Genomic DNA, 21,770 nt, shown 5'->3' on the forward strand with positions numbered 1-21,770 from the left:
GGTCCCAGGCTCTGGAACACTCTGCCCTTACCTGTGAGGTCGGCCCAGACACTAGGGGCTTTTAAATCCTCTCTAAAAACACACTTCTTCTCTCTGGCCTTTTAAAAGTGAGCAGAGCATGACATTTCTCATTTTGTATTTTAACTGTGTCTGCCTTTATATTTGTTGTTTTTAACTTAAATGCTACAAATTGCAATATGTTCCGTATATTTTTTATTCATGTACAGCACTTTGGCGCGACCGAAAGTTGTTTTAAAATGTGCTTTATAAATAAACTTGATTTGATTTGATTTGATTTGCGTCTCCTAGAGGCTTTTTGGAGACTCTGTGGACCTTCAACAGGACAGTAGTTGGATCCCAGGAAAGGGTTAGAAGCTTGTGGCAATTCCTCAGGGCTACTTGAAAAGGTTTGTAGCCACTCCGGCAACAAGCTCCTGAGCCAGGGCTTGCGAGCAACCTCCCGGCGTGCCTCCTTCAAAGCAGCCTCTTTACCCCGTCTAGATGAGGCGTTCTTCCAGGTGTAAAAAATGTACTCCAGAGAATACCCAAGACATTCCACCTGTGGGGCCAAAACATTGAAATCTGCTGAGTCCAAATGTGGTCGGTTCATTCTGTTAGGCATGGGTGAAGCAGGTAGGACTCAAAAGCAGAATAACGAAAAGCGAGCTTTATTAAATACTAAAGCTGTGGCAAAACAAGGCAGAATCCAAAATATCCAAAGCAGCACAAGGAACACAGACCGTGGAGTAACATGGAGGGGAAACAATGAACCGACATGGAACACAGGGGAAGACTAGTCTAAATACACAGAAGGGTAATCACAGAACAAGACACAGCTGGACAGGGGAGGAGAAACACAAGGACAACAGGTGAACACAATCGGGTAATCAGGGAGGGAAACAGACAGAAAGCAGACAGGCAGGAAACGGGGGTGAACACTTTACACAATAAGACAGGAAACCCAAAGACAAGAAAAACACCAACACAGACAAAACTACAAACGTGACATAACCTGAGAATCGTGACATAAGCATTGATAACATTTGTATTTGATCACACTTTGGCTGGGTTAAAAAAGGCATAGTTGTATACTAATCACACCAAGTATGACGTTACATTTAGTGTGTAGTGTACTTTAACTGCTAAGTATGTAGGATGCACGAAAGAAATCCCCGGATGTACAGTAGCAAACATATTTGAGTATGAAGCATGAGGTCACACAAGCCTAACACAATCAATGCAGCTGTCCTGTTCAATAGCGGATTCTGAAAAACCCAGTTAAAAATAATTAAGAGTTATAGTGAATTGTAAAACCCATTTTAAATCATTGTTTTATTGTTTTATTTTGGCTTTACATAATTATAGAAAACATTCAATTAAGTAGAAGAGACTAGGTTGATTTACACTTCAACATTGACGTGATAAACAAACCTTATTCAATAATAAATTGGACCAGTAACCCTGTGATTGAGGTGATGTGTTGCATTGTCTGAGTTAACTGTGTGAACCGTCTGCTGGTAGTGGTATACTTCATTGTTAATATAGTATGCTGTCTGTAGTTGTTAGTATTTCATTTTGAATAGTAGGTCTTTACAGAAATCTCAAACCTTCACTTGCAGGCTGTTGCAGCAAGTTAGTATTGAGGTAATGGTGCAATATGATACGTCTGTTATTCCACAAGCTACTGTCAAAGGCATTATGTGTAAAAGGATTTCAGGAATTAGAGAAAGGAAGAAAACTGGACTCTGCTCATTCCTGGAAGTGAGTCAAGACGATCTCTTGGATTTATATTTGTTTGTTTAGGGAATCCAAGGTTCAATTGGTGGGTCAGTCTGGAGTTACATAACAAGAAGAAAGAACTTGACCATAGTTGGATCAGCAGCATATACAGTAGAGGAGTGAAAAACACAAAGACTGGTTGCCAACAGAGATGGCTGGGAATGGTTGTAGCCTAGAGCGGACAAATCTGCTTAAGCATCCTGTATGATGCTGAATCGACCCTTACAACTCTGGATTTGAACCATATGACTGCAGCAGGTGGTCGATTCATCTTTATCCAACTTGAAAGTGTTGACGGTAGAGAATATAGTTTCAATTTGAAGTTTGCTATAGTTCGGTAATATGGATCCTGGCTCTTAGATATTATTTTATATATATATATATATATATATTACTAAAATGTCTGCCAATTGAATTGTGCCAACTAATTTCATCTTTGCCTGGATTTTGTTCCCAGGCAACATGTTTTTGATTGAATGAGGTACTATGTTAGCTACAGGAGGGGGTCAGGGTGGATGGTGGGCGTTGAAAGGATTTGCATCAAAAGTCATGTCTGTTGTTAAGGCAACAAAAGCACCGGATGCCCTTGTATGTACTGCAGTTTCCCTCGCAGAGTATATACTTTTGCATGACGTATGCATACACTTGGGTCATACTCTTCATCATAACATTTCTCCTTGAACTTTGACTCAGAGTAGACAGGACAGCATGCTGGCTTGCATCCTGCAAAATGTGACCGGATGCAGTCATACTTCATTTTACATACTATGTATTTAGAGATGCAAAATAATCTTTCCCATGCGTTAGAAAGGGTATGGTAGTATGTTGGGAACAAACTGACTGTCTCTTGCTCTAATAAGGAATCCTGTATGTCACATCCCTGCATTTACAGGAAGAGAAGTGAAGTTTATGGTAAAGATATCTGAGCACTGTAATCCCTGGCTGGTAATCCATCCAGCTCAATGGACTGACTTTAATAATATTTGGCCTGAAGAAAAAAACAATGGGGCTCTCGACGATCAGCTGGAGTTCAGTTTCACATGTCTCAACATGGCTGCTGTCAAAAATGGTATTAGTATTTTATATACAGTATTTAGGATTAAATCTGTAGTTTTACATGTTGGATTATAGCATGCTGATGTTTAACAGGTGTCATTTTTTACAATGGATGTCACCATTTTAATGAAGATTTTTTCCATGCCAAAATGTCCAAATGAGCAAGAGTTTATTTAGCCTAGACCAAAGTGTTGGACAAACTGACGGAAAAACGCTGCCCTCTGTAGAGTCAACCAGCCAAAGGAAACAAGTATGAAATAGAACTAAATGTGTACATTTTGGTCACGTTAAATCATTGTGTTATGTAAACTTTAGAAGTGTTGAGTAGTTGCACTCTGACAGAGGAACATTTTAGTTGATTTCACTATACTTACCAGATTATTTTGAATTTGATGAAAGCATTATAACATGATAACATTTGAGTGGACACTGTGTCCTCTTTGCTATGTTTAAGTTTGCTACTGTAGTGTGAATGGAAACTGTTCATAAAGTTAAATAAACACTTCTACTGTGTGTGTAAATGGTATCCAGGAGTTTGGTAACGGTACAAGGCAGATATTTGCTCTTTAATTTGATTCATGCCAGAGAAAAACAAGCTAATGTGTTTCACTGTCTTGAACCTGAATTCAAAAAAAGGTTTTGATCATTTGAATGGGGGCACACATTTTGTATTGCGTTTTTTTAACACAATATTGATGCCACTGCATATCTTATTAAAACATCTTAGTATTTAAGACTTAAAACAATTACACGTTTTACTGTATTTGTTGGTCACTACATTTGCCTTCCATAGTTACCCTCAGTGCTACATTCTCCAGGTTTGAAGTTGTGTCTCGATGCGATCAGCCAATATTGATTTATCCTGATCTACAGCTCATTTTCTGGCAAATCCTGCTGTTTTATCTCACTTGGAGAGATACAGAAGTGATGATGGGAGGACATGACAACAATTGTATTGGTTCTTGCAGCCGACAACAGAACAATTTGCGTGTTCCACATGTTTACTTTACCATTTATGACACAGCAAGGTAGTTTCCTGATGGTTTCCTATGGGGTTAGTTTGTTTGTACTACAGAAAAAGAATTCTGATAAAAACCAAATCACATGGCTATGAATACATCGACAGAAGCAGTGTGTTGTTTAGTTTGAACATTAAGAACACTTTTGGGGATAATCTGGAGAGGTTTTTCCCCTTCTTAAAGGCCACAACATTTCAACAACACAAAAAGGAACATGTAATGTTTTTGATTAAATATGAAGAAATGTTGATTCTCAAAACTGGGATTCAGAAGGTTATGAGCAAACAGATTTGCTCTCCTTCATCTTGTGATGTTGGATGTCGAAAAGACCTGACCGAATTATTCAGATCAACTGACTGACATGAAGACACCAAAGGGTGCCTGTATCAGAGTTTGACACCCTGTCAAAGAGACTGGGCTGTTTGTTTTTTTAATAAACAAAAAAGTCCCAATTCACCTGAGTCTGCACTTCCAGGATGTGGATGATTGTTGGTGCACTTGGTTGTGTTTCATCATCAGAGGTTTGGATGCTAGATTCAGCTAGAGATAAACAAAACAGAAAATAGGGGGGTCAGTGGTTGAATGCAGTGTTGAACAGGTGGGTTTTGAGTGATGTTTTGAATGCTGTGAGGGAGGAAGAATCTCTGATGGATTGGGGTAGTGAGTTCCAGAGGGTGGGTGCAGCAACGGAGAAGGCTCTGCCGCCCCAGGACTTGAGGTTGGTCCGGGTGGGGAGGGACAGGAGGTTGGCAGCAGCAGAGCGGAGGAAGCGATTGGGAGTGTGTCTGTGGAGGAGGTCAGTCAGGTAGGATGGGGCCAGGTTATGGAGGGCTTTGTACGTCATTAGGAGGATTTTGTACTGAATTCTCTGGGGGATGGAGAGCCAGTGGAGCTTGATGGGGACGGGTGTAATGTGTTCACGGATCCGGGTGTGGGTGAGTAGACGGGCGACGGAGTTCTGGATGTATTGAAGTTTGTTGAGGATTTTTGCAGGTGAAGGAGGCTGTTGCAATAGTCCAGACGGGAGGTGATGAAGGCGTGGATGAGGGTTTCGGCAGCAGTGGGGGAGAGGGATGGACGTAGACGGGCAATGTTTTTGAGGTGGAAGAAGGCTGTCTTTGTGATCTGTTTGATGTATTTGTTGTAGAGGGTTTGGTCAAATATGATGCCTAGGCTCCGGATGTGAGGGGAGGTTTGAACTGGGAAGCCGTCTATGTCGAGGGTGAAGTTATGGATAGGTGTGGTGAGCTTTTTTGGTCCAATGATTATTATCTCAGATTTATCGCAGTTGAGTTTGAGGAAGTTGAGTTGGAGCCAGGGTTTGATGTCAGTGATGCAGTTTGTCAGGATGGAGTGGGTAGCAGTGGAGATGGACTTGGTGGAGATGAGAAGCTGGATGTCGTCGGCAAAGCAGTGGAATTGAAGTCCATGACGGCGGATTAAGTGACCAAGGGGAAGCAGGTATGAAGAGGAGGGTAAAAGAGGGTTTTCCTCTCTACTGTACAATGTTTGCATTAAGCTCAGTGACTTAAAGGGCCCATGTCATGGCCATTTCTACTGATCATATCTCCATTGTTGAGGTCTACTATACTACTAGAATAGATTTAAATTGTGCAATTTTCCAAAATCACATTAGTTTCTCATACAGCATCTCTGTAAATGTGTATTCACCAGGTATTCACTCTCTGTCCTAAGCGGCTTGTTGGAGCTCCTGCCCCCCCTCCCTGTGAGCCCAGTGTGCTCCGATTGGTCGGGACGTGGGGAGGCTCGTTGCTGCGAGGAGCGGACAGGTTTCCGGGTCGGCGATACAGCGAGAACAAGCGAAACTCATCCTGAGCACACACAAACACTCACAGCCGAGGTAAAAACAATAAGTGTGGCTTGATATTGAGTAAGAAAAAGGTTTATAACGCTGTGAGAATGGGTCTGCGGAGAGCATTTCTCCGCAATCCCAACTCGTCTATTGCCAGCGTTCAGGGAGCTCTATGCAAGTCAATGGGGACTCCCTGCTAGTTAGCCAAGGGATCCTGGTGTGTGAGGTGCTCCGCGGATTGGTCCATTTGGGCCAATCCGGTCATTTGTTGTTGATTTGGGTGTTCACACGTCACAGAACCCAGAAAGCAAACAATGTAAAATGAGAAATCTCCAACGAGGCGTTCTGGGGCAGCATAGACAGGTATTTTCTGTGTTAGAGTTTTACTCGCGACAGGGTGTATTTGAGGGTTTGTCACTCTGCAGACCGTTTACATGCAGAAAAACCTTCATAACACACAAGGGGATGGGTGATAATCAGAAAAGCATGACATGGGACCTTTAAACAAGCATTGGCGGAAATTGGCTCCATCTTGTTGGTAAAGCAGCCAACACACACACATTTATAAATCCTGGTTACAGATCATTGAAGCTCAACTGTTTGAGACAAATCTTTTTACTTCTTCACTATCACTGTTGGGAAATGTGGCTTTAACCGTTATCCCACAGTTGTTGTTTTTAAAACAGAAACTTGAAACCCCCGTCAGCGCTGTGCTGACAGGAAAAGTTCACGTAGATTACCTTCTTTATTTTTTATTCAAAGTGGATTACATCTGTTATTTCATGGCCTCAGGTTACTAAAGCCTCTGCCAATTGACCTAAATGGTCTGGGTTTGCATATTGTTTTGATTTTAGAGGATTCCCTTTAAATTAGAGGAGATTTCAGGGAAAGTCACGTTTAATCTGACGTGAACCCTTTCCTGTTTCTGGGGGATTTTCAAAATTAGCTGTTCTTCCTGAGAACTATGTTTCTACAGAACTTCTGTTTTCTCAACAGAACAGCCTCTTTCTCTGTGAGATCCTAAACGGTCATTCTTGGCAACATTTCTGTCAGCCTGTGAAGCAGTGGTATAACGTCTACTGTGACCCTGTGTGACGTTTAGATACTACTGGGAGCCCAAAGCAGAGACTGACAAAAATAAAGTTTCAAAAAGTTTAATAGACAAGGTAATCCAAGGCAGGTACTGACGACAGGGAGCTTGGCTGGCCGTAGTAAACCAAAAACAAAGCTGCGGGAAAACGTTTCCGACCAAAACTCAAAAAGAACTCCTTAACCAACTACAACAGACTCCAGGCTGCAAAAAGGCACTCCGGACCGCGGGACAGCATGAAAAATACTCTGGCAGAGAAGTAAGGTGAGGGCCAGGCTCTTAAAGAGCAGGTAATCAAGTGAGTGGGGACAGGTGTGCCTCATCTGCAGCCAGGAGTAACCAGCCACGCCCCCCTGTCACACACCAGCCCTGCAGATACAGAAAGACAGAGTAGTGAGGGGTAAAAGGAGCACACAACAAGTTAAACACACTCTCTTAAGGAGTGACACATGAAAAGTGGGGTGCACCTTCAAGGAAAGAGGCAACTTAAGCCTAACCACACTAGGATTGATGACCCGTTCTATCTCATAAGGTCCAATGTACCTGGGAGTGAGTTTCCGAGAATCCGTTTGAAGAGGGATGTCACGGGAGGAAAGCCAAACCTTCTGGCCCGGTTGGTAATCCGGAGCTGGTCGTCGATGACGATCCGCCATCCTCTGGTTCCGGGCGGAGGTGCGGGTAAGAGCTGCCCGGGCTTCACGCCAGACTCTGCGGGCTCGCCGAAGATGCCCCTGTACTGAGGGAACTGCCACCTCTCTCTCTTGAACCGGGAAAAGGGGAGGTTGGAAGCCGTTGGAAGCCATAAAGGGTGACATACCTGTGGCAGAGCACACCAGGGAGTTGTGGGCGTACTCAACCCATGGCAGATGAAGAGACCATGAGGCTGGGTTTCGAGAGGCAACACAACGAAGAGCCGTTCCCAGGTCCTGATTTGCCCGCTCCGTCTGGCCATTGGTTTGGGGATGGAACCCAGAGGACAAACTAGCCGACGCCCCCAATGCCCGACAAAAGGCCTTCCAAACTTGGGAGGAAAACTGCGGACCCCTGTCTGAAACAATATCCTGAGGGATACCATGCAGCCTAAAAACATTCTGGGTGAGAAGAGTGGCAGTCTCGAGGGCAGAAGGTAGTTTAGGCAGGGGGACAAAGTGCACAGCCTTAGAGAAACGGTCAACGATGGTCAGAATAGTGTCGTTCCCGTCTGATGGTGGGAGACCAGTCACAAAATCCACCGCAATGTGGGACCAGGGCCGGTGGGGAATGGGAAGTGGGCAAAGAAGGCCAGCGGGGGCCTGATGTGAGGCCTTGCTGCGGGCACAGACGGAACAAGCTGAGACATACTCCTTCGTGTCTGCGGACATAGTGGGCCACCAGAAGCGTTGTCAAATTAGAGCCAGGGTCCGATGAAAACCAACTTTGGACGTGTGTCCCCACTGGAGCACTGGAGATCTAACATCGGGGGGAACGAAGAGCCGGTCTGGTGGACAATCCTGAGCCGCTGGATGGTCCTCCTGGGCCTCCTGGACCACCCTTTCAATCTCCCATCTAGCTGCTCCCACGACACAGGAAGATGGCAGAATGGTTGCATCCCTTGAGTCCTCCACTGGGGAAGCGAACTGCCGGGACAAGGCGTCGGCCTTCACATTCCTGGAGCTAGGCCGGTAGGTCAAGGTGAAGTTGAACCGTCCCAGGAAGAGAGCCCACCGAGCCTGGCGTGAGTTGAGCCTGCGTGCAGAGCGAAGGTAAGACAAATTCTTATGGTCCGTCCATACTATAAAAGGATGGTTGGCTCCCTCCAGCCAGTGCCTCCATTCTTGAAGGGCCAGAACCACTGCCAGCAACTCCCGATTACCAACGTCGTAATTCCTCTCAGCAGGGGTCAGCCGACGAGAGAAGAACGCACAAGGGAGGAGCTTCTGGTCTGCGGGGGAACGCTGGGATAAAACTTCCCCCACTCCAGAATCAGAGGCATCCACCTCCACCACAAACTGGACCCCTGGATCAGAATGAGAGAGCACAGGAGCAGTGGCAAACAGACATTTCAGTTTTACAAAAGCTGCCTCAGCTGCAGGAGACCACTCAAAAGGCAACTTGACAGAGGTGAGTTTAGTCAGAGGCACTGCTACCCTACTATAGTCCCGAATAAACCTTCTATAAAAGTTGGCAAAGCCCAGAAACCTTTGCAACTGCTTCCTGTTAGAGGGAGTGGGCCACTCGGTCACTGCTTGGACCTTGGCGGGGTCAGTCCTTAATTGTCCCTTGTCGACGATAAAACCCAGGAAACTCACAGAAGAGGCATGAAACTCGCACTTCTCAGCCTTAACGTACAGTCTGTTCTCAAGAAGTCGCTGCAGTACCAGCCTAACATGCTGGACATGCTCCTGAAGAGTGCAAGAGAAGATAAGGATGTCATCAAGGTACACAAAACAAACCTGTTTAACATGTCACGCAATACATCATTAATCATAGCTTGAAAAACCCCAGGTGCGTTCGTTAACCCAAAAGGCATTACTAAATACTCAAAATGTCCCCTGGGAGTATTGAATGCAGTCTTCCACTCATCCCCCTCCCTTATTCTCACCAAGTGGTACGCATTGCGAAGATCCAACTTAGTGAAGATGGTGGCTTCATGAAGGGGAACAAAGGCTGAGTCTATGAGTGGAAGGGGGTACTTGTTCTTGACTGTGATCTCATTAAGCCCTCTGTAGTCTATGCAAGGGCGTAGGGTCTTATCCTTCTTGTCCACAAAAAAGAAACCTGCACCCATAGGCGATGAAGAGGGGCGAATAAGCCCAGCAGCGAGTGAGTCAGAGATGTAACTCTCCATGGCCTCCTTCTCTGGCCTAGAGATATTGTACAGTTTACTAGACGGAAAGGGGGTGCCAGGGAGCAAATCTATGGCACAATCGTAGGGCCGGTGAGGCGGCAAGGATAGGGCGTGGTCCTTGCTGAAAACCTCCTTGACACTGTGATATTCAGGGGGTACAGAGGTGAGATCAATGGGTTTGAGGGGGTCTGGTGCTCTAGTAACTGTGGGGGGTACAGCAGAGTGTAAGCAATGAGAGTGACAGAATAAACTCCAGTTAATGATAGACGAGTTGGCCCAATCTATGTGGGGGTTATGGAGCTTCAACCACGGAAAACCTAAAACAAGTGGCGACATGGGTGAGGGGATAAGGTACAGGAAGATTATCTCGTGATGGTTGCCAGAGATCTTGAGGGAAACTGGAGCAGTACGGTGAGTAACTTGGGCTAGGAGTCTCCCATCTAAGGCAAACACATCCTTAGGTTCTGGAAGAGGCTCAAAAGGAAGTTTAGACTGCATCACAAAGTCAGAGTCAATGAAATTGTCATCCGCACCAGAATCAATCAAGACCTGCAGCGGAACAGAGTTCTGAGACCAGGAAATAGTACCTTTAACTGGGATGCGGTTGGAGGAGGCTGAGTTGATAGAAGTGTGGCTCATCAGTGCTCCCCCTGTCGCTGATGAGCCATGTCTTTTGGCAGAGGGGGACAACCGGCGCTGACGTGACCAGCCTGGCCACAGTAGAAGCAGAGTCTCTGACGAAGACGGCGTTGACGTTCTGATGGAGTAAGCGTCATCCTTCCCAGCTGCATGGGCTCCTCCATAAAGAAGGGAGAGACCTGGGTATCTGGAGAAGGTCTGGGAGGCCCGGAGTCAGGAGGATGGCGAGAAGGTCCAGAGAATGCCGGCCGACTAGGAAACTTGGACGGAGGGGGAAAGGAGGTGGAGCTATGTTTTCCTGATCTCTCCCTACGCCTCTCGCGGAGGCGGTTATCTAGTCGTATCGCTAGAGAAATCAACTCCTCTAAGGAGGAGGTTTCATCCCTAACAGCTAGTTCATCCTTTAACTCATCATTAAGCCCCTTATAAAAAATTCCCAGCAAAGCCATGTCATCCCAACCGCAAGAATGCGGAAATCAATAGCAAAATCAGCAACAGAGCCTGAACCCTGGTGGAGTGAAAGGAGTCTTTTACCAGCCTCCTTCCCCCTCACTGGATGATCAAACACTCTACGCATCTCTGCAGTAAAAGACGACAGAGACTGACTAATAGGCGAGTTGCTGTTAGATATGGCAAGGGCCCATGCTGCTGCTTTATCACTCAGTAGGCTCATGATGAAAGCAACCCTAGTTCTATCAGTGGAATAAGTGAAAGGCTGTTGCTCAAACACAAGACTACACTGGTGTAAGAACTGACTACAAGACCCTAAATCTCCTGAATACCTGACGGGTGTGGGGATAAAGGGCTCACAAGGATTGCAGGGCTGTCGTTCTGGATCAGCTTGAGGTGGAGGAGCAGGGTCTGTAGCTTGAGCATCGGCAGTCGGCGGGAGTGTGGAGAGATGTGCTGCGACCTGTTCCATACGGCCTCCGATGTTGGTCACACCGGCGGTTAAATCCTGAATCGCTTCCATAACTCTCTGCAGAGCTCTGTCATGTTGCCCTATCATTACCCCTTGAGCAGCAAGCGCTTCCCTGAGTCTCTCATTCTCTGCGGGGTCCATATTGGCCAGAGTATTCTGTGACGTTTAGATACTACTGGGACCCCAAAGCAGAGACTGACAAAAATAAAGTTTCAAAAAGTTTAATAGACAAGGTAATCCAAGGCAGGTACTGACGACAGGGAGCTTGGCTGGCCGTAGTAAACCAAAAACAAAGCTGCGGGAAAACGTTTCCGACCAAAACTCAAAAAGAACTCCTTAACCAACTACAACAGACTCCAGGCTGCAGCAAGGCACTCCGGACCGCGGGACAGCATGAAAAATACTCTGGCAGAGAAGTGAGGTGAGGGCCAGGCTCTTAAAGAGCAGGTAATCAAGTGAGTGGGGACAGGTGTGCCTCATCTGCAGCCAGGAGTAACCAGCCACGCCCCCCCAGCCCTGCAGATACAGAAAGACAGAGTAGTGAGGGGTAAAAGGAGCACACAACAAGTTAAACACAAAAACAACAAAAGCCCCATGCAAAACATAACACCCTGGAGGGTATTCTTCAAGTATGAGATAATAACGAGGATGACGTCATAGTGATGTCATCAGGATTATCGTATCTCGGCTTGAATTGAGAATTGCATTTTTAACAGATAACGTGCACTACAAACTTTGACAGTTTGACTAAAGAGGGAATTTGCCATAGCTGTAAGGGGGGTCAATGAGATATCTCATTAAGTTGCATTATTGGAAGTGTAGGATCTATAGAGTTTTATGAGCCTAAAATGCTCCTAAAATGTTCTACTCTGGGGAAAATGTAAACAAATGTATAACCTGACTAGATCATCGGGTGAAATTTTGAATTTGTCCAATATGTTTTGTTTTTGTACCTAATACCCAAGCGGCAACCTCTGATGCTAAGAGAGGAAGTCAACACAAAAGTGCCAAAACTAATGACCAACATGAGTAGAGACAGTAACTTTATAAAGCCAAAAGTCAATGATACATGAATAATTCATTTAGCAAAGCTCTGTATTATTTCACAAAGCAACTAAAAACATCTCTAGTACACAAGAGACCATATCCAGCATTATCGAGTTAATCATTTCTGGAGCCAGACGTTTCCTCTGCCTGGTTCATGAACCCCATATCATAACCCTTTTAAATAAATATTTAATTGTTGTTGTTTATTTTAAACAGCACTTTATAGACTGGTTCTGGTTCCTCTCAACTATACTTTCTGCAAAAGTTTTCAGAAAGCTTGATCTTTATTGGGCAGCTGGAAGACTTGTGTTCTTCCATTATTTTAAGAAATATCACCCATAGGCAGTCCGTGAGGGAAACACATGACCTCACGCTGAACCCCACAGGGTCAGCACCATGTACACTCACTATCCTCCCTATCAGAGTCTCTTAAGTCTCTCACATGAGTTCCCATGTATTCGGGACTCCCAGAGGATGTTAATATATCACCAGTGAGTGTGCAGCCTGACCTTTGACTCTGTAAAGTTTCTGCTGTGAGCTGAGCCAAGCAGCGGGGTCAGAGCAGAGACACTCTCCCACAGGTGAGCCCACCAAACTGTTTCTCTTTTACTACAAATGTTGCTGATATCTGGAGACGAATTTTCTTTGCATTTTGACATCTTTCTTTGCATCAACAAATCTGTCTTTTCCCCCTTGCAGGAAACAAAGTGTGAGTCATTGCTGTCACTGCATCCTGAAGCCTCCTAGCCTTCGATTTCCAAACAGAGCTCGCCATGATGGAGACGGAGCAAACGGCTGCGAGTTGTCCTGCCCTGGGCCAAACTCCTGTCAGGAGCTGGCTCTCCTCCAGCTCCAGAGGTACAGTGCTGCGCTGCTGTTGACTGTCACGATTGGTTCTCAAAAAAATATTAAGCTCAGAGTGTTGCCTGCTGACTAAAGCTGCAACCTCTGACCAGAGAAAAGCAACCTTTCAGCTCCTGCTATGCACAGTTCCTTACATTTTACCTGGACATGGTTTAGCAGGCTAATTCAAATAATTATGTTTTATTCTATACTTGTCTTGCCTTACTTTTGTTCATATTTTTAAGAAAAAAGGAAAAAGAACTTAGTTCGATTTGTAATCTACACAGACAAAACTTCATAACCTTAATATTTTCAAAATCACTTAAACACAAAACAGTTTCAGTATGTGTGGGCATATACCTAACCCTCAATTTACCACATTTTTAACTTGTCTGTTAACAACAATCTTTCAGTTGTAGCTTCTGAGATTTTCCGATTTTCCTCCTTCATGCACCTCTCTGCAGCTGTTGCAGTTGTTGAGAAAAACACTGTTAAATGTGTTATCCTTTAACACATGTCCAACATTATAAATGTTTATCTGGTGTGAATACAGCTACATTTGCTCCAAAACTAACATATATTAAAGTATTTGCAAACAAGTGGTTTGTCCACAGAGCTGTTTCCTCTTGTGTCCAAAAGCTTCTAAAATCGAACACAATCCATTTTAAACACATCAGTGTTAACCATTCATGAGCAATTATGATTTTATGAGAATATGATCACAATGTTGCGCATGTAAAACGTGCAATAAACATGCAGTAGTCATACTTCGATGATGAAGTATTGGATTTTTGAAGCCTAAAAAAGCTTCAGAACTCAGATGCTGTATTCTCATTGTACGTTGGTTGTCTCTGAGTTTTGAGTAGGATGATATAGTGATGCACTTTTAATTTGTATTTAAAGTGTACAACATTTCTAAACCTGACATCACACACAGTTTTGAATAATAGGTTAAATGTAACAGTTATGTGTTGATGCCTAAGCTAAAATGTAACTATAATCAAACTAGAAGCCTGTGTGAATACAAATATCTACATTCATTTTTAGAGATAATTTAGCCTTTGACAATCACCAGCTCAGGTCCCTCACTTTGTTTTGAACTCTGAAACACAAATGTATTTCTGCTGAACATTAAACTAACCATTGACTACAAAATCCAGTAAACTCTTTCACAACGTTAGTGAAGCAGTTTAAGAGGCGACCTTTGTTACAACAAGCATCCTGACATTTTCATAAGCACTCAATTACTGTTTGCATTCGAGGAAATGAGATGAAACATTGACCAAGCATCAGTAAAATGCTCACTCAGCTATTTGCCTACACACACAGAAAACACATCGTAAGCATATAACAGGGGCGCAGATGAGATTTTTGAAATCGGGGGGGACAAAACTGAGAGAAATTATTTTCACGATATTTACTTACCATTGATTTATTATGTGTTTTACAATCAAAAGTAACTTTAACCGTGAGCTCAAATATGATCTGTTTCAAGATCAAATATAATGCAATATAAGTATGTATGTGGATTAATAAATGAATTGGTATTTACCTTTAGGTGCAAGAAGGATAATTAAAAAAAGGATAATAAAAAAATATATATATTAATATATATATTACTTTAATACTATCTGCGCCGCTGGCATATAAACACTAACAAACTTGTATTATCTATTTACAAACACACACAAATATGTACACACGAAAACTTTGTACAAACCCAGAAGTAAACATATTAAAAACACAAGTACACATCCATTTTAATCAGATTATGACACACAAATATATTTAAGACACAACTAAGAAGCACAAATATACACGGACGTGCTTTTCCTTCCTCTCACACAGATTTGTCCTTGTAGTTTAACCCTTTTGTCACCTCTTTATGCTTCCCAGGGGCACCCAGCCACCCCCCCTCCCGTTTCTCTGGAGACGGGGTCCGCTACAAAGCCAAGCTCATCGGTGTGGACCATGTGCCGGACGCCCCGGGACACAAAATGTGCTGGGACTCCATGATGAAGCTAAAGGTCAGAAAAAACATACCTCTGTCTCCTTTATTCAAACTGCAGTCATTTAATCAAGGAGGAAAATATATCACATGACAAGTGAGATTAAAATATGTTGTCAGTGGTTTGTTAAGTCCTTTTTAGAGGGCTTTTTTCTAGAGATAGATCTTCTTCTATTTTACAAAACTAGTACCTTCCACAAAGATATTTTTGTTCTGTTGAGCAGTGTCAAAAAAAGATAAATATATTGAATTGTTTAAGACTAATTCAAAGGGGATGATTCATGCTCATTGAACAAGTCTACCCTTGTAACAGGTATTTATATAAATGAAAGCAAATACACGTGGTTTCTTGGATGGAAAAGGGAGTTGTGGGAACATTCGGAAAAAAAGGCTTCTAATATTTGACCTATTGCTCCTCCGATATGTCAGTGACTTCAGGCCCTGTCATCTCACAGGGTACAGCAACATCTTAGAAAAAAACATGATCCACAGGCGCTTAACAAGATCAGTGTAGTAAAAAACGGTTAGCTAGTTTGACGATTTGGCGCCCCCCAGTGATGGTGTCTACGAAATCAAATATTCAGTGGAGGGTTTTGGCCAACAGTCAGTTGAAAACAATTCTACACATAGCTTTAATACAACATTTCATCAGTTTAAATAGTCACAATTTGCCCTTCGGTATAGGTATAGGTTTTCTCCCATTGTCATTAACTCAAACTTTTTTTTTACTTTTTTGTGTGCCAGGGCTTTGAGGCGGCATCGAGGAAGCAGGGGAGACACAAGCAGAGAGTCTGGTTGAAAGTTTCCTCCAGCGGCCTGAGAATAGTGGATGAAAGGACTGGGGTGAGTTACACTGACTGCAACTCCCCCAAATCTCTCTTCCTCTTTGTGTTGTCCTGAAGCTGTTGTTGCCTCGGATTGTTTGTTAATCTTGAAAAGGTTTTCTCTCTCTTGTGTGCAACCTCAACAACCACTGAGGTCTTTAGAGGACAAAAGAAAATCGGTTCATTTATAACTAGCCAAAATGTGTATTATCTACATTTCAATGATATATTCTCAGGATTCCTTTGGGAGGTTAAGCAGAATATTTATATAACTGAAATGGATCAGTGCCATAAAACAAAAATAAGAGTCTAGTGAGTTTTGTTTAGTACACCACAGATATGTTGTAATTGAGCCCAGCCCAGTTAGAAGTCCACATTTGCATGTTTCCCCCCTAAAAGGCATAATGTTTGGCCTTTAGTACCCTTTTTTATGATGAAGAAGTATCAGTTAAATTCTAAGTTATGTTAATAGAATTGTGGAAGTAGTGTTTCCCTTATGAAATTGATTCTGCATTTTACGTGCAGTTAATGTTTGAATATTTGTTTTAGTTTTGGTTCAACTTCGGCCCTTTCTTTTGGTCATATGTCTGATTGTAATAACCAACACCCCAAACTGTTTCCTGCACTGAACACATCTGTATTTCCTTGTCATGTTCAAAAATCTAAATTGCAGCTAATTTATTTTCTCTCTTAGATTCGAGACCAAAACATGTAATTGTAGGTGAAGGGTGCTAGATCCAGAAATAACCCCAAGTCTAAACATTCCCCAGCAAAAGCCAGAGACACAGAAACAGAAACGGAAACAAATCAGCTTTAATCAGGATATATCTAAAGTTATGATATCTTTATTTTCCCTTTTTCATACATCTTTTCTTTATGGTAGTTTTTTGTTCCCCCATTCAACTTTTGTTGTGTCTAAAATGTTTTGTAGTGGTTGGATATGTTTAACCTAAAACCTTTTCTATAATCTGCGTTCAGACTGTACTTCATGACCACGACCGGAGCGGGATCAGCTCTCTGATGAGAGACGAGTCTGACCCCAGAGCTCTGGCCTACGTCTACCAACACCAAGACACATACTGCCTCTTCTACATCAAGACGGCAAACCTGGTATTACACACACCACTCGCTACATGGGAAACATATTTAATAACATATGAATATTCATAGACATTAGTGACAGTTATTAAAACATTACTTAACAAGATGCTATTTATTATAAACCACTACACAGTGAATACTCAGGCTGCTGTATAACATTCATTATAATAATGGCAGTCTTTTGGAAATGTAACTGATTTGGGCTGGCAGATATGAATATGATTGAGGGCAGGAGAGAGGACCCTCAGGTGGATGAATTGTATTGATGGAAGTGAGGTGAACATGATAGGAACATTAAAAAAAGTTTAAGACAGATTCTATTTTCTCCAGCAGGGTTTGTACTGAAATGTCACAGTATGATGCTTGCAGTCGCACACATAATTGTTATGTAAATGAATGCAAATAGTGCAGAAGTAGCCCATGTTGGACCTGTTGCCTTTTGGGAAAATGTTTTCATACAGTGTGATAAAGAAATATTTCTTATTCTGATAATGAAAAGAGTAGACCAAAGTAGGCCAACGTGCAAAAATGTACCTCAGTCTTGGACACTTGCTCTACTGTCGGTTCAAGTTAAAAGAACAGAGAAGTATCTATGTGCATTTTTGTATTTTCACGCTGTTTTGAACCACACTGTATATTACATCCCTTATCCCAGGTAGTGAGAGCACAACTAAAGACAGGTTTGTTCTCTGAGGAAAAGGATATGTTTGGTGCACAGTGTGATGTTTGATTTGTGTTCTCCAGGCAGACCCGGTCCTGGTTGACATTGAGGAAGTTTCTAAGATGGTGGACCAGGAGACAACTGAGGAACCAGCAGAGGCACCGACACAAGTAAGGCAAACTTTTTTAAGTGTATAATTACATCAGTGTTTTTTCACATTGGTGTACATATATTCATTTTTTGTATCAAGTGTTCAATGGTGTTTGTTTTTTCCAGACTAATTCCTTACTGCTACTCAATGACAGTTCAGCCCCAGCAGCTGAGGTAAATAAAATAAAGTTGTATTCCTTAAATCTTATGGTGAGGTTTATCATTGAACATCTTTTTATGTAGTTATTTTCTTTAAATGGTGGAAGGCAAAGATTTAAATAAAACTGTACTGAATGTGCCTTTATTTTTAGGAACCAGCTTTGGAGGAAGTGCTCAGTCCATGGAAAGATTCTTCCCCTGGAAACTTAGACCAGGTACACAATATCACACATGTGAATCTTTCAATACACTGTGCCTTACCTGCCTTATTTGAACATGTTTTTATTTAATGAACCACCTCTATCAAAACAACAAAATCATGAAACATCTTGCATTTCAGAATTTCACAACTTTGAGGTGAAATAACAAAGATATAGTGTGACTGACCTTTAAAATTCAAGCCTTAGGTTGGGGTTAGTTAGTTAGCAGTTATTCTGCTTTTTAAGATCATAACATATGTGAATTTATAAGACATGATGATGCAGCACTGTGTAATTATTTATTTTACATATGGTATTTTTGTTAATGTCTATTATTGTTGTTGCTTTCATATGGCTCGTGAGACTAACTAACCTGCAGTTCGATTAACAGTCTGCTACCTTTCATTGTTAATTAACTTAGTGTTAATACATAAGCAATTGATAAATGTTAATTTATGTTGTTTTTAGATGCAAACTTTAGTGTTTTTCTGTTGCTCTGTGTACAGGCCTCTTCCAGTAGCGAACTGATGGCGGTTTTATCGATCCAAATGGAGGAGCAGCTGATGCCCGACCAGAGCACCTGCGCCAGTCAGCCAGGTTAGTCTCAAACTGAGACCAGGAACTGTTATGCTGAGTAAACCATGTTGCATACCTTAATCCTCTATAGCCTAACATATGTTAGAGCTGAAGTTAGTAGGGGGCAGCACACAGCCTGGAAGACGTGGAAGTGCTAATACTGTGGCCTCATTCATGGCAAAATGATCCATTTCCTTCCTGCTTGGTCTGTTTCTATAAAATGGAGCCATTCATTTAATTATTGTGGCCAAAAGTTACATCTTTTCTGACCATTTTGGCCGCAAATTCCACTTCAATTTCACAATTTGAATCTTGTTTTGTATCACAATCCACTGTCCACTGTAAAAAGAGAAGAGGGAAGTTATTTCATGTCACATTTGCATAACTACTACTTTAGTTTCATTACATTTTAGAGATTGATTGATTTTTGGAATATGTTTTTTTGATAGTGATTAACAGGAGTGGAGGGTTCACTTTGGGAACCAAACACAGTATGTGGTTATTACAAATGTTTTGCATCACATCAGATGGTGTATTCATGCAAAGATCTAGCTCAGTTTGGTATCCTATCATGCAAATAAATATAATTAAAACATCAGGCTGTCATGCCTTAAAACTGGCCCCTTCCCTCCTCATGCTGACTCTTTTGTCGGCTGAATCAGAGCAACTTGATACTGTGGTTGAATGGTTGAAACATGATGTTTGAAGTGCTGAGAGCCAAAAACTACATTCACACCACCATCAAACATTAATGTTCCCTACATCATACATCATGAAAGACCAGGCAGGAAATAAGGATTCATACACTGACCTTTGACCTTAGACCTGGAGGCACAAGAGAAATGCAAACAGTGTGCCATAACGTACACTACGTACGTTTTCCCACGATCTCCCTGTTTAAAATGTGTAATCCATAGGGAATGGCATAATTTCCATTGTATACTTAGAGATTGCCTTATTTTCTCATACTACAGTTATCTCATTCTCCTCAAGAGGGAAAAATATCAGATCCCCATGAACTAAATTACAGAAAAGAAAACAATGAATAAGGTTTTTTTGCATTACATTGTTGTATCTGCTGGATTATATGTATTTATGTTCTTATTTTGTTTATTTATACTTGCATTTAGGTTTTTTACCAGAACAAGTTGACACCCTTTAATAATGATAAAAAGCTTCTGATTATGGGTTAAAGATGTGTGGCCCTTTTGAGGGTTTTAATACTTTCACAGTACTTATGTAGCACCGAGACCTGCTTCATAATAAACCAAATGTTGTTGGTCCTGTTGATAGTGTGGCAAAGGGTTGTGTTGAGGTGGTGTGACATGCACTTTCAAAACACAGGCTTTTAGGTTTAGATACTGTCTCTCTTTATTATAACTTAACAATGGCAATTCATTTTCATTATTGTTATTACAACAAGTTGATAATCAAATCAAATACTTTGCCATTCCAGAAATCCAGGATATTGCAACTAATGCTCTCTAAAATGCTCTAAAAATGTTTGGAGTAATTCCCATCACAGGGTCCCAGAAATCAAAGTGCGTCCTTTAAATGACTTCACGTCAAACAGACAGTCCAAAACCCAAGGATAATCCATTTAAAAGAGAGAGTGTCCACCGACAGAGAAAGGTGGACACTGATGCTTGACTTATAGTGTCAGAGTTCAGCGTAGATCAATACCACTCTCATTTGTTTTTTAAGAAATTAAGCCAGAGTTTGATTAGCTTAGCTCAGCATAAGGAATGTAAACAGGTGTACAAAGCTAGCCTTAATTGTATTCTAAAGGTAAAATATTCTGCCTTCCAACGTCTCTAATGTCTCCCATTGATGGTTGTGATGAGATTTTGTTGACACAAATGTAACAAACTGACAAGGGTTTCACTGGGAGTTGTATGCGCAAACTATTTCTTAACGCATTGGAAGTGCTCCAGTAGTTGTTATTGTTTGACTAAAAAAGTAATCAACTAATCGTTTCCGACATGATTTGCTACACAATATTTAGTATATTTTTTGTGTTCCTCTTTTCTCTCAGAGTCTCCACATCATACTCTCTCCTCCTCTCAGATCCTCTCCATGTTCCCCACTCAGCCAGCAGGGGGCACTCCTTACTCCTCGCCCCCATACTCTCCCACCTCCATGCCCTGGGGCCATCAGGGGCTTCTGGGTAATCAGTGGGCAGGTCCAGCTGCAGTGCCTTGGCCCACAATGCCCAGTAGTCCGCCAGCATGGCCCCCTGCAGGATACCCAGGCCCCCCAGCAGGATACCCAGGCCCCCCAGCAGGATACCCAGGCCCCCCAGCAGGATACCCTGGGCCCCCAGCAGGATACCCAGGGCCCCCTGCAGGAGGCCAGTTTCTGTCGCATGGCCCTCAGCCAGGAGCTGTGATGGGAGGAAACTCACCCGCCTCACCCACAGCTGTCAGTGGGTACCCCCCCCTTTAAACTCCCTCTACGCCCCCACTGGAGCAACAGCACTGCTGCAGTCAGTCACCCCCACCTTGTACCAAAATCTCCTCCTGTAAAGAACTGAGTTGAAAATATGTTATCAAGATGATGCTCATTTAGGTCCACTAAAATGTGTATTTCATTTTTCTTTCTTTCTTTCATTTGCACGTAATCAAATATTTGTTTTGCTGCCTGATCAAACTGGAAGATCAAAACCATTTACTACAGTATGTTGTTACGAGTTATCTTTTACTGTCTGTTTAAACTGAACAAAAGAAACACTTGTACTGCTATTGTTTAATACAATTGAATTTATAGTTCACAAAGTATTATGATTATTAAAGATAGTATAGTTTCATTACCCCTGCTGATACACTAGGTTGTGTTTTATGAGTTTTACTGACACTTGAAATTACTTTTCATTTCTTTAACAGATATAAGTTAGTTAATGTAATGTTCATCAGAATTAAATGCAGAACATAAAAGGAAGCTCACTTAACTTTGTTTCTAATTTCCTTCAAACTAAAGCATCTCACTTTGTCTTCGGTTTTATTATATAATTATATCATTGTGTGGACGTTCTTATTGAAATAGAAAGTATATAAATG

General features: G+C 42.3%; 1 protein-coding gene across 1 annotated transcript; it reads left to right on the forward strand.

Moving 5' to 3' along the window:
* Window positions 1–12,696: 12,696 nt before the first annotated feature.
* On the forward strand, window positions 12,697–21,701 carry LOC117445933 (disabled homolog 1-like). The gene is made up of 10 exons (XM_034081879.1): window positions 12,697–12,773; window positions 12,892–13,050; window positions 14,932–15,062; window positions 15,788–15,886; window positions 16,846–16,977; window positions 17,713–17,799; window positions 17,906–17,953; window positions 18,091–18,153; window positions 18,645–18,735; window positions 20,750–21,701. Exons 2-10 carry the CDS (start codon window positions 12,966–12,968, stop codon window positions 21,157–21,159), a joined length of 1,146 nt encoding a protein of 381 aa, XP_033937770.1. The 5' UTR covers window positions 12,697–12,773; window positions 12,892–12,965; the 3' UTR covers window positions 21,160–21,701.
* The last annotated feature ends 69 nt before the right edge of the window (window positions 21,702–21,770 follow it).

This window comes from Pseudochaenichthys georgianus, chromosome 4, assembly GCF_902827115.2.
Source record: "Pseudochaenichthys georgianus chromosome 4, fPseGeo1.2, whole genome shotgun sequence".
Classification (NCBI taxonomy): domain Eukaryota; kingdom Metazoa; phylum Chordata; class Actinopteri; order Perciformes; family Channichthyidae; genus Pseudochaenichthys; species Pseudochaenichthys georgianus.